Source organism: Etheostoma spectabile, chromosome 8 (assembly GCF_008692095.1).
Source record: "Etheostoma spectabile isolate EspeVRDwgs_2016 chromosome 8, UIUC_Espe_1.0, whole genome shotgun sequence".
Lineage (NCBI taxonomy): Eukaryota > Metazoa > Chordata > Actinopteri > Perciformes > Percidae > Etheostoma > Etheostoma spectabile.
Genome location: NC_045740.1, coordinates 2,492,888 through 2,505,365, shown reverse-complemented (window position 1 = coordinate 2,505,365; position 12,478 = coordinate 2,492,888). Strand labels below are relative to the sequence as shown.

The 12,478-nt window shown below is 40.9% G+C and overlaps 1 protein-coding gene across 3 annotated transcripts in view; it reads left to right on the top strand.

Moving 5' to 3' along the window:
• Positions 1–12,478, top strand: part of tead4 (TEA domain transcription factor 4) — a 45,168-nt gene that overhangs the window by 21,320 nt on the left and 11,370 nt on the right. For 2 of the 3 annotated variants that reach the window (XM_032523957.1, XM_032523960.1), the window contains exons 3-8: positions 3,695–3,759; positions 5,262–5,333; positions 6,747–6,881; positions 8,463–8,506; positions 8,790–8,851; positions 9,030–9,160. In XM_032523957.1, the coding sequence (XP_032379848.1) occupies positions 3,695–3,759; positions 5,262–5,333; positions 6,747–6,881; positions 8,463–8,506; positions 8,790–8,851; positions 9,030–9,160 (509 nt within the window). The remainder of the gene's footprint in view (positions 1–3,694; positions 3,760–5,261; positions 5,334–6,746; positions 6,882–8,462; positions 8,507–8,789; positions 8,852–9,029; positions 9,161–12,478) is intronic. The other variant, XM_032523958.1, reaches the window with a different exon arrangement.

The window sequence follows — 12,478 nt, the reverse complement described above, 5'->3', positions numbered from 1 at the left end:
GACAAGACTTTTGTCAGGGACTGTATGTGTGTGTGTGGATATATTTGTACATATAGATATACATACAGTATATATACATATAAATATGTATATTTGTGTACATATATGTATATACTGGATATGTATATATCTGTATATGTCTGTATGTGTGTGTGTGTATGTATATATTTGTAAATGTATATGTAAATGTGTGTATGTGTGTGTGTGTGTTACAGGGGCCTGGAACTTTACAAAGACTCAGACGACCACTTTTTCCTCTTTTTCTCACCAAACCAGAACTAGTTCATTGGCGGATAATATCACTTTGTTGGATTATAAACAAGTTATTACTTATATTCAGCTAATGGAACTTGGCTGATGACAGTCTTTTTAGTTTTTAGTTTTTTTTTATTAACAAATCAGATGTTACATTTTCAATTAACTTTTTTCAACCAGGATAATCCCCTCAGTATCAATATCGCTTTCTAATGAGTCCTGCAAACAAAACAAATAACAGACAAACAGTGGCACTGATATATTACAGGCTGTTCTACAACACAGTTTTTTTTGGCTGCAGCTATCTTAATGGTTGATATCATCATTCATTACTAATCTAGTCTGCTTGGGCAAGAAACATGTGTAGTAAGACAATCAATAAGACCCAGTTTTTTTTCAAACTGATTTGGAAGATAAAACTGGCAAACTGAAAAATAATAAACCTAAACACTCCGTAGTAAACATCCGTACCAGATTACAACTTTTCGGTTCAAATTTTATTGTGATTACTTAAAACTTGTTACATGTTATAATTAATTATTTTACACTCTAGCTCAGAATAGAGTTCTAAAGATAATATGACTAAACTGTTAGCTTGTTTTCAACCTGTCTGATCTTCTGACTGCTTGTGTTTCTTGCCCTGTCTGACATCTTGCTGTGTTTGGAATTATGGTTAATACATTGGAATTGAGAGCCCAATCTATAAAACCAAGAGTAAGCCTTTTAATATCTTTATATTAAAAAATATTTAATATAAAGCCTCCATCCAAAACACAATCTCACACCACATTATAAACAAAAGTTAAAAGCCAGACTAAGGTTTAAATAATCATCCAAAAAGCACGGCTGTCAGCCTCAGTGTTTACAGCAATCGCATGCATTTTATTTGGGAGATTATTCTCTAGTTTTCATTATAGCCTTGAAAAGTTGTACCCTACAGTTTATAGAGGCTACTACAAACTGACAACCTAAATTGTTTCTGTAATGATTTTGCAACAAAACTCAAATAATTTCAAAAAACATTTGGTGGAAATTGATGCATGAGCAAACTGCGGGTCACATGAGCATGGGGAAGAAACGGTGTCTTGCATTCCGTGCAAAATCTGATCACTTTTATTGGCTGACAAAATTTCTGATGTGGTTCAGCCAAGTTTCAGGTTTCTTCTTTTCATCATTTGGGGTCGCTTGATTGGCTGGTTTATGAAGCGTTGATTGGCTGGTTTATGAAGCGTTGTGAGGGCTGACCCAACTGTCACTATGTAAGGGAAAATCTGACGGGTTTGTACCAGATTGTGTATCGTGACAGATCTGTGTGTTAATTCACATAGAGATGTGGTGCCAAGGGAAAAATGACCGTGTTTAAGAGGTGGTGCAAAGTCGAGTGTGTGTGTGTGTGTGTGTGTGTGTGTGTGTTTTTCCGTACTGTATGTGTGTGAGTGCAAGAGGGGTGTGATTCCCTCTGTAACTGATCGTATGTTTGTCTTTGTCCCCCCTTTTTATTAGTAGATGTTTGTAAATGTGCTGTTCTTCATGTAACCAACGGCAAGTTTCATTTTAATTTTATTTACTATTTATTTACGAGATTAATTTGTTTCTATTTCCTAGAGCATAATGTAACTTAAATTGCTTACGGTGTCAAACCAACGGTCAAAAACCAAGATATAAAGATATTCAAATGATTATTATACAAAAACAAAGAAATGCATGGTCACATTTGAAAAGGTGCAATGTATAGCATTTTTGCTCAATAAATTACCTAAGTGACTATTGAAATTGTTTACTAATATCAGTCAATGAACTAATCATTTAATTGACTTATAGTTTCACCACTGTCTGCAAAATGGTGTGTATTCCTTGTATAATAGCTACTAGCCTTTATACAGTCCATCCTACGGTGCATAGACTTGCATGGCAGTAGTACAGAGCCCTCCAAGCCATATCATTTCTTGTCAAAACTACATTCAAAACAGAATGTCATGGGCGCCCGGATAGCACAGTAGGTAGAGCGGGCGCCCATATATAGAGGTTTACTCCTCGAAGCAGCGGGCCAGGGTTCAACTCCGACCTGCTGCCCCCTTTAATGTCTTCAACTGCCATATCAAAATAAAGGCTGAAAATGCCCAAAAAATAATCTTTAAAAAACAGAATCTCACAACATCCTATTCCTGAAATACACTTCAAAAACTGTACATCTATAATTGTGCATACATGTCTATTTGTGTGTTTTTTCAATCTTGGCCATTAATCTAGAGATTTAGTTTTGGAGAAGAGGGTGAAAGAAGCCACATGACCATTGCCCTCCTCCGTAACCGGAGACTCTGGATGGAGGGGGGGACAAGCGCAAGACTGTGGACGTAAAGGCATATTCCATAAACATTGACACACACACCAGCTGCCTGGCTGCCTCACCAGACTGGCCCCCCGTTTGGTCACCGGCCTGTGCTGTGTCTGTCCTGAGTCCGGTCCGAGGATCGCATGGCTGCAGCCTCCACCTGCTCTGCCAATGTGACCTGTCTGTCAGCAGTGGCAGCGCACAGACACACACTCACTGCGGAGATATGAGCTGAGAGTACACTCAGGGTCATTCTCAGGCTGATGCAAGCTCTCTAACAGACAGATTTATATACCTACAGTTTTCAGCGTTGACACACTTGACAGCCTTGACTCTTGCTTCAGGCACGTGTGTTTGCATGGCATCTTTTTGGCATTCAAGCAAACGCTTCCAAAATGTGCACAAACAGACATTAATAAAAAAGTGTTTTAAGCAGTTAATTAACCTAATTATACACTGAGTTCAGTGGCTGCAGCACAGACGTATTTGTATAAATATGTGCACAAAGTTATTTAGAATGCATATACATTTCCTCATTCCTCCCTCAGGCATGCAGAGCAGGCTCACTGATGAATAGTTAATAGTTAGCTTTGGTAAATTCCTCCACACCTAGAACATGCTCCTCATAAGCCCTTCACATTCAGTTCAAGTACAACAGACTTTCTCCAGTTTTTGTTTTGTAATTTAGATTTCTTTTATGATTTAATGTAGGTAGTAGGATCAGATTCAACTTCATTTACCCCGAGAGAAGATGATGAAGTGATGAAAAGTGGCAATTTGAAGATAACAACAAGGTGCAAATCCAAAATAAATACAATATATACAATGCCAAAGTCAGGTTCCCAGGCTCCAAATTAAAACTTAGGACCAAGTTGTATTTCCTTTATAAATTATCACTTCTTAACACTTCTTTTATATATGTTTACAATTAGACAAGTGGAAGCTAAAATATTGCATGTTGTATCATTTCTTCTCTGTTAACCTGTCAATAATTGACATGTTAAAATTCGTGTGCCTCTTTTCAAGTCTCTATAAATTTGAAAGAAAAATGCAATACATACAATAAACATTATGCTAAAATTATGTTTTTCTTGGTCCCTTTTACAGGAAGAAACGAGTTGATTGCACGATACATCAAACTTCGCACAGGGAAGACGCGGACCAGGAAGCAGGTAAGTTCTCTGCAAAAGCAGCCCCTATTGTTGAACCCCTCCAGATAACGTCTTCTACTGCTGAGTGATGCCCCAACACCTCGGGTACCCCCCTAATTTTCACTCCCTCCTACTTGGAGGGCTAAAGATGACGATTGATTTAGGGCCAGGGCCCAATACGCAGATGCTGTAGGATCATGTGTCGGTGTTGCTTCTTCACCACCTCATGGATCTGGTGCTTGTTAGAAGAGGAAAGAACCTGGGGAATATGGTGATCTGGATGGCAGACTGAGGCAGGACAGGCGGGGGATTTGGAACTCTATCCTCACTACGGTATCTGATATGGAAGGACTGATCTATGGGCAGTGATGGATGTGGAGAGAAAGGGTCCCTGTTAAGTCATCTGGCGGATTCTGGGAGGGAATGAGAAGAGTGAAGATGAGAGGAGGAAGGGGGGCAGTGACGGATCAGAGATGGATGGTGGGACAAGTTGGAGGGATAGAGGGACATCTGCTGGTCCAACAGCAGTAAACTGATGCACTACAGCTTCTTAAGAAAGTTGCTCTGACAAAGACATAAAATATTGCCAACAAAGTTGAAACTCAAAGTAAAACAGTTCAGTAATATTTAGTGTTTTATATCTCAAACCACTGTGGCTCACATTGCCTGAAGCAGCTGTCTTTGCCAGTTTTAGTTTATAGAGTTTTTGCTTCACAAGTTATTTTAGATGGTTGGAATTGTCTGATGAAGATCATGAATAATCACAGAATTTCAGGTAAATGAGCCCCCATTGACCAAAGAAACTCTAACCACATTGGAGTTTAATAAATGTTCTTTGAGCTTCCATCCGACCATTCTCTAAACCCGCTAACCCTGTGCATGGTCATTGGGGGCCAATGTGCCTTGAGTGAGAGGCAGGGTACACCGTGGTCAGATTGTCACACAAATGTATTCACATTCACACCATTAGCCAATTTAGAGTTTCAAATTTACCTGCATGTTTTCGGACTGTGGAAGGAAGTGGAGGAAGTATCTAGAGGACATCCATGTAAACACACGGGATTTAAAGGTTTAAAACTCACCAAGGCTGTCTACCCGCATGTGGACCCTTTCCTACTTGGATGTAGTGTATATGGAACTTTCCACGGCGCAGATTCATGGAGCACCGGGAAAAACTCACTTGGCACGGCATTGCGGACTCTGTGAGGCTGTAGCCTTGTGTTACAGCCCGCACCTCTAACTTGCACAGGTGTTTGGTCCCTTGTCTTGTGTATGTCTGTGTGTGTGTATCTGTTTGTGTGTGTCTTTGTGTCTTTGTGGATTTGCATGTGTTGTTTTGTCTCCCGTTTTCCCCCTCTGAGTTTTATTTATGTATTTGGTCCTGGGACGCGTTCCTATGTCCCAGTGAATTGTTTGTAAGTGTTTGTAAATGTTTGTTTTTTTAATTTAAAAAAATAAAAATGTGATCACAAAAAATAAAAACTCACCGAGGCAACACAACGCTTAACTTTGCTGTTTTTCAGGTATCTAGTCACATCCAGGTTCTAGCTCGACGGAAGGCCAGAGAGATCCAGGTGAAGCTGAAGGTACGCTACGTGAGTCAACCTCTTTTTTGCTTCTTTATATTCCCTAAATGTTTTTGGAAGATTGCTTCTTTTTACTGCACTTATGAGGAACAAAGATTACGTGGATTTAATCTAATCAATAATTGTAAATCTGCATGAGTGTGTATCCTACTGCACAAATTTGCTTCTCACTGCCAGAGAAGGAATAGTCATGATGACTTAAGGGTGTGATTAGTATGTTGGATTTTTTTAATTTTTTTATTTGAGTTTAATCAAGTTGTGCAGCATCAGATGGAAAGAGGGTGAAACCATTATTACCCTATTATATTTCCTCTTATAATGAAGCTTCATGTTTTGTTAAAGGTATGTCAACATCCATGGCCCCTGCGCTGCCATGTATTCACATCCTATTACCACAAAGGCACAAACAATTGGCTATTTTAATTGCACCCTCTAATTGCTGCTAGTTTTGAATGTGATGCTGACACGTTTCGATGAAATGTGAACATATTTCAGTGGGCCTGAGGCTTAGTGTGCACGGTTATGAACAAGATGAACCAAACGCAATTGTCAGGAAACAAATTAATCCCTGCATTATTCCTTCAAGGTATTACATTTGATAAGTACCTCAATAAAAGTGTTGCTGTATGGTACGCTGAGAGCTTAAACATCCCTGTCCCCCCAGTTCTTTCTCAATTTACATTTCTCGTCTACATACACCCGCATACTCACACTCCAGCAGGCAACAGGACTCTCCCTCTCCTTGGACTGCAGCCATGAGGGTTCAGCTGGCACTGGTCACAGGGTTGGCCTTTGTGACGGGCATTTTTAAAAATGTCTTTGGTGTAACTGAGATCCCTACCACATGTACCCCCCATATTTCAGCTATGCCCTTGTGTTTGTAGCTCTGGAAAGAAGAATGCACTGTGTGGCCTTGCCCATTAGGGCTGGGCGGCAAGTGCTTGTAGTCGTCTGTGGTTTGGAAACTGCTGAAGGAGTGGATTAAAAAAACAAGAGCTGTATCATTTTACAGTATGGTACAAGAAAGACAATTTTGTAGCTATCTCACTATTTTAAACTCAGTGGTATTTGCATTTAGCAATTTCCATGCAATTATTAGCATATTAACAAATCACCCTGTTGCCTGCCTTGTCTTCCAGTATGACCTCCAACAGAAGCTAGTTGTCATCACTGGCTGGCCCCTGCCAAAGCAATAAACTTAACTCCTGACCCAAAGGCCCTTGACTGTAATATCACCTTCTCCTCATCTCTCTGCCTGGCAGGGATTCACTGATGATGCAAGCTGGCCTCAGCCCTTCATTTCCCTTTTTAGGGCTCTGCTTGTGTTACCAGTGAAGTGGGGTGCCGACTTAAATGGAGTATGATGAGTGCTCTGCCTTTGCCTAACTGTCTGTTTGTCTCGCTCTCTGTCCCTCTCCATAGGACCAGGTTGCCAAAGACAAGGCCCTGCAGAGTATGGCCACCATGTCCTCAGCCCAGATCATCTCACCTACAGCTTTCCAAAACAAGATGGCTCTCCAGGGCCTGTCTAGGCCGGCTTATCCCACTGCTGGTGGGGTGAGTCTCTGGCCAGTGTCACCTACACTATCTTGAAAGAGAATGTCAATGTCAATGTCAATGTCATATTTATTTATATAGCACATTTCCAAGGCCGAGGCCTACCAAAGTACTTTACAGTAAAAAGCACAAAAAATAAAATAAAATGAAACAGATACAATAGAAGACACAGTAAATAACAAATACTAAGAAAATAGAATACAACATTTATCAAGGCGGCTCCCCTGAGCCAAACGCTATTTCAAATAAATAAGTCTTCAGCAATGATTTAAAAGTGGACAAGCTTCTAGCAGTCCGCACGTAAGGTAATCTGGGGCAAGCCGATTGATCCATTTAAAAGCAAATAGAATAACCTTAAAATCAATCCGATACTTTACCGGAAGCCAGTGAAGCAATGAGAGCACTGGAGTAATGTGCTCCCGCTTCTTCCTGCCACTTAAAAGACGAGCTGCTGCATTCTGTACGAGCTGCAGACGATAAAGCTCAGACTTCCCAATGCCTGTATACAAGGAATTACAGTAATCCAGGCGAGAGGTAATAAAAACATGAATGACTTTTTCTAGGTCAGCCTGTGTCAGATACGGTTTGACTTTAGCTATCAGTCTAAGCTGAAAAAAGCTAGCCCTAACCACAGCACTGACCTGCTTCTCTAGTTTAAAAGCACTATCAACAATCACTCCAAGATTCCTGGCCATGGGATCTTAAGTGAGGTGCTAGTTGGCCAAGGGAGCTGGTAAGAACCTGAACCAACTCTGGACGCCCAAACAAGACAACCTCCGTTTTGTTCTCATTAAGTTTTAAAAGGTTTAGGTCCATCCAAGTCTTAATATCGTTCATGCAGTTTATCACGGCCTGCAAAGATTCTTTAGCTGGAACCTTTAGCGGTAGATACACCTGCACATCATCAGCCAAGCAGTGGAAGGAGATGCCATGTTTCCTGAAAATAGATCCCAATGGTAGTATATACAGGGAGAATAGCAGTGGACCCAAAAACTGACCCCTGCGGTACCCCACAGGTCAGAGGGGCCACTGAGGATGAAAACTGTCCCATTTGTACTGAAATTGATCTGTCTGTTAAATCCGACTCAAACCACTTAAGAACAGTGCCTTTTAAGCCAACACAGTGCTCTAAACGCCACAGAAGAATTTTATGATCAACTGTGTCGAAGGCTGCTGTCAAATCAAGCAGAATTAAAATGGCACAATCGCCAGCATCAAGGTGTATGAACAGATCATTGAAGACTTTTAATAGAGCAGTCTCCGTACTGTGAAATTGAAAAAAATACCTTTCGACTTCATCCCAAAGTCTGTGGTTGGTGGTCTGCTAATTGTGGCCAATAAGCAGTATTTTTGATTTGACCTTTTTAGAACCTTTGTGATGAAGTTACTGTGTCCAACATACATTCAACTTTGAGAAAGATAGTTTAATCTTTGTTGATTTTACATATTTCGAGCTTGGTTCAGACACCTAAGCTCTGCGCTTCTGTTTCTAAAAGTAAAATAAACACAACACAATTCACATCTGACTAAGTGTCAAAGTGGAACTATTTAATATAGTTTGCACTCTTTTTTCCATCCCAGTTTTGGCACGGCACGCTTCCAGGACAGCAAGGAAGCCACGAAGAGTGAGTATCTATTCTTTCTGCTCTGTAGTGCTACAGTATCCATCAGTTATTTCTCATGTTATCAGCTTGAATACCATCAGATACATTTCAGTCAAAGACTGAATCTTAGAACAAATTAAAACACATCAGCACAATTAGAAAGAAAAGTCTTCAGCTGTCTGACATTCAGCATACCGCGCTGCCCCCTGCGTCTTTGGGGGTCAGGTGGTCCAATTAGTATGTTAGACGGGGTCATGAGGTGCATAACATGCCTCTCCCTCTCTTGTCTGTCTCATCTCTCCAGCATTAAGCCCTTCTCCCAGCAGAGTTACGCCATGCAGGCGTCCGGCCCGACCCCCATAACAGGTGGGTGCTCTTTCTCAGCCCTGCTGTGTTGACAAGACAGCTGTCAACCTGGAAAGGTGATAAGAAAACCCTGATCGTGATGACGAACTTGCATAAAGTTCAGAGAAATAGCTTGCTGCATTTACTTTGTCACACTCAAAAATGCACATTCACACACTCACTGCCCCTCTTTCTGCAGGTTATGAAAGCACAGCAGGGCTCTCAATGTCTCCCGGTGCCCCCCCTTGGCAGGGTAGAAGTATTGCCAGCTCCAAGCTGCGAATGCTGGAGTTCTCCGCCTTCCTGGAGCAACCTCAAGACCCAGAGAATGTGAGTAGAGTGACAGGAGATAACTTTGTGTCATACTACAAAAAGGTTTTACTCTATTTATCTATTTAGTTTCTATTACTATAGTTCTTGCTCACCGAGAAGTCTTTTTGACCGGTGCATAGAGTAAACACTCACTTCAGTGTTTTGTTCTTCAGATTCTTTCCTTTTTTCACTATTAACTTTGGTCTAAATTTGCTTAAAACTGCTTGGTCATCTGCAAAAAAGATTTCAAACAGCACATGATATTTGTGCCAGTTTGTGGCAGCTAAGTAAGCAATAACTTTTATTACTGATACTTTTTATCAGTATATCAGTATATTTACTTTTTTGTGATCAAATTTTAATTTTAATTTTTATATTCAGAAAAATTATTAATGTAAACATAACATTCACGAACAGTTACAAACAACGCACTGGGACATAGGAACTCGTCCCAGGGCCAAAAAAAATCCCAGAGGGGAAAAACGGGAGGGAGGGAGACAAAACAACACATGCAGAATCAGACGGACCCAAGACAAGGGATCAATCACACACACAAACAAAAGAAAAGAATTCAGCATTTCCTTCAAGGACTCAGCAATGCTGTACCAAGTCTCCAAAGTCTTCCCCCGGGGCTCTACCCACACAAGCCGTTGAGAGTTCCATGTACATGACAACCTATTGAAGTGGCTTCCAACGGGTTGCAATCATCCTCTTAGCAACTGTAAGTCCAGCAAACAGCTCGTTTTTGACATTTAGAGAGCTGGAAGGCTGACAGGTTATTCATAATCAATACATTGACAGTAACAGGCACAGTAACATTAGTGGAAATTTTGGATGCAATATTTTTCTAGAATCGACCAACAGGAGAGCACTCCCAGAACATATGAACATATGAAGAGACAGACACATCTGGACTTAACCAAGGGAGAAGGGGTCTTAACACAAAGGACAAAAAATAATGTTTAAAGTTGGGAACTGAAAGGCCGCCATCCTTTCTCCTCCTCTGTAAAGTAGACATCTTAAGTCGCGGCCGCTTGCCTTTCCAGATAAATTTGGATACCGCTGATTGTAATTTACGCCAATAGCCAGCAGGAGGGAAGAGAGATAGCATAGAGCTCACAAAATTGACCCTGGGTAATGCATTCATTTTAACCACTGAGAAATGGGCTTGAATCAACATGGGGAGAACTATGCATTTTTGCATATCCTTCAAAACCCTTTTCAGAGCAATAGAATAGTTATGTTTATTGATCTAGTTTAAGCAGGGGAAGACCTCATTGCCTAAATATTTAAACTCCTTAACAATGGGGATGTCGGCAGAGATGGTTGAGTTGCGGGCAGAATTATTTAAATGAAGTAGTGCAGTTTGACCAGTTAATTTTAAAGCCTGATAAGCTTCCATACTCCTTGCATAATGATAGAAGGTGAGGAAGAGACTGAGAGGGGTTTTCTAAAAAGCCCAAAACATCGTGCTAGGAATGCACATTTGTGACACCGTAATCTATTGGCTTGAGCCAGCGGCTCTAGAGAGAAGACAAATAGTGCAGGACTCAAGGGGCAACCTTGGCGGGAAGATCTAGAAAAAAGAGGAGGAGGTGCGTCCGGTCAAGACTCGGGCTGAGGAAATAGAATACAAAGCTTTGATCATACCAATGAATGTGTTTCCAAAGCCCATCACCTCTAAGACTGACCATAAAAATGGCCACTCAAGTCTGTCAAAGGCTTTCATTGCATCAAGAGAAAGAAGTGACATTGGGGTCTTACTGTCCTCTGCCGCATCAACAAAGTTAAGAAGGCGTCTAACTTTATCTGCTGCTAGTCTCGTTTTTATGAATCTTGTTTGGTCAGGGTTCACTAATTTTCACATATGGGACTCCAAAACACGAGCAAGGAGCTTTGCAAAGATTTTTATGTCAGCGTTGAGCAGGCTCAGAGGCCGATAGCTACGACACTCTGTAGCATCTTTATCCTTTTTCAGGAGCAAGGTTAATATCCCTTGAGAATTCACCCTTTTCAGTAGAGAAGTTAATCATGTCAAGAAGCAAAGGGCCCAACTGTTCCCAAAAAGTTACACAAAATTCAGGGGAATCCCACATTTTTTTCTTGACTTATGATTGTTCTAAAGCTGTCTGGTCAGTAAAATTAGTTTGTAACAGTGAGTCTACTCTGGTGAACTCAGCTTCAAGGTTTTGCAGCTTCAGTGATCTAGATTTGCGTGCATTAGAGCAGTAAAGTATGGTATTGCTCCTAATAAAACCTTTTATTGTATCCCACACTATCCTGGGGTCTTCTACAGAGCCAACATAAATTTCTGCAAATATCTGAAATTGTGCTATAAACTGAGTGATATAGGATTCATTTTTCAGTAAAGAATTATCGAAGCGCCATCTAGCCGCACGTTGAGACAACTGGCCAATTGGCGCAAAGGACCCCTTTATGGTCAGATAATGCCATTGGAAATAACAGTGCTTTATCAATTGATTGAAATAATTGAGGGGATGTTAAAAGAAAATCTACCCTGGAAAAGGATTTATATCAACCTGAGAAAAAGGAATAGTCCTTACAGGTGGGATTTACCGCATGACAAATATCTTTAGGCCCAATCTGCTGGCCCATGATTTCAGAGCATTTGTAGTCTGAGCCTGGTCACTAGTGGCCTTCGCGTTGGACTGATCAATATTTGGGTTCCACACAGCATTGAAATCTGCACCAACAATAAAAGAACAGTCCATTAACTCCAGCATTTGATTGGTGAGCGTATTATAGAAATTGCCATCATAGTGGTATTCTTCTTTGGGCTATCACTGTAAATTTGGTGGGTTTTCATAATCTGAACATTTGCTAAATTCGGGAACCACTTAGGCAGGGACCGCGAGAGAAACTGGATAGCATTAGCACCTTCTAGCCCCTGTTTCAGCCCAGCGATGCGGATGTTGCATCTCCAGTTTCTGTCCTCCATGTCTGCTAGCTTCACCTCCAGCTCTTGTAAAGCATGGCCATGGCTGTCAAGAATACTTGCGTTGCTTTCCACGGTGGTTTTTAGGTTGTTCACATTAGATCTGATAGAGCCAAGGCTTGCAGTCAGAGATGCTAATAGAGCATGGATAGGAGTTAGCTTATTTTGGTTGTCAAGGCCCATCTGTTGAATCTGAGACTGGATCTAAGAAAAACATGGCTCGAAGGTAACTTTTCTGTTTCTCCAGCAATGCCTCTGCAATGGCGTCTGTATCATCCCGACTTTGTTTTTGTTTGCCATTCTGCTTCAAGTAACTCTACCAAGCACAAAGTGGTAAAATATTGAAGTTGGAACCATATAAAACAACTATTTGACAAATT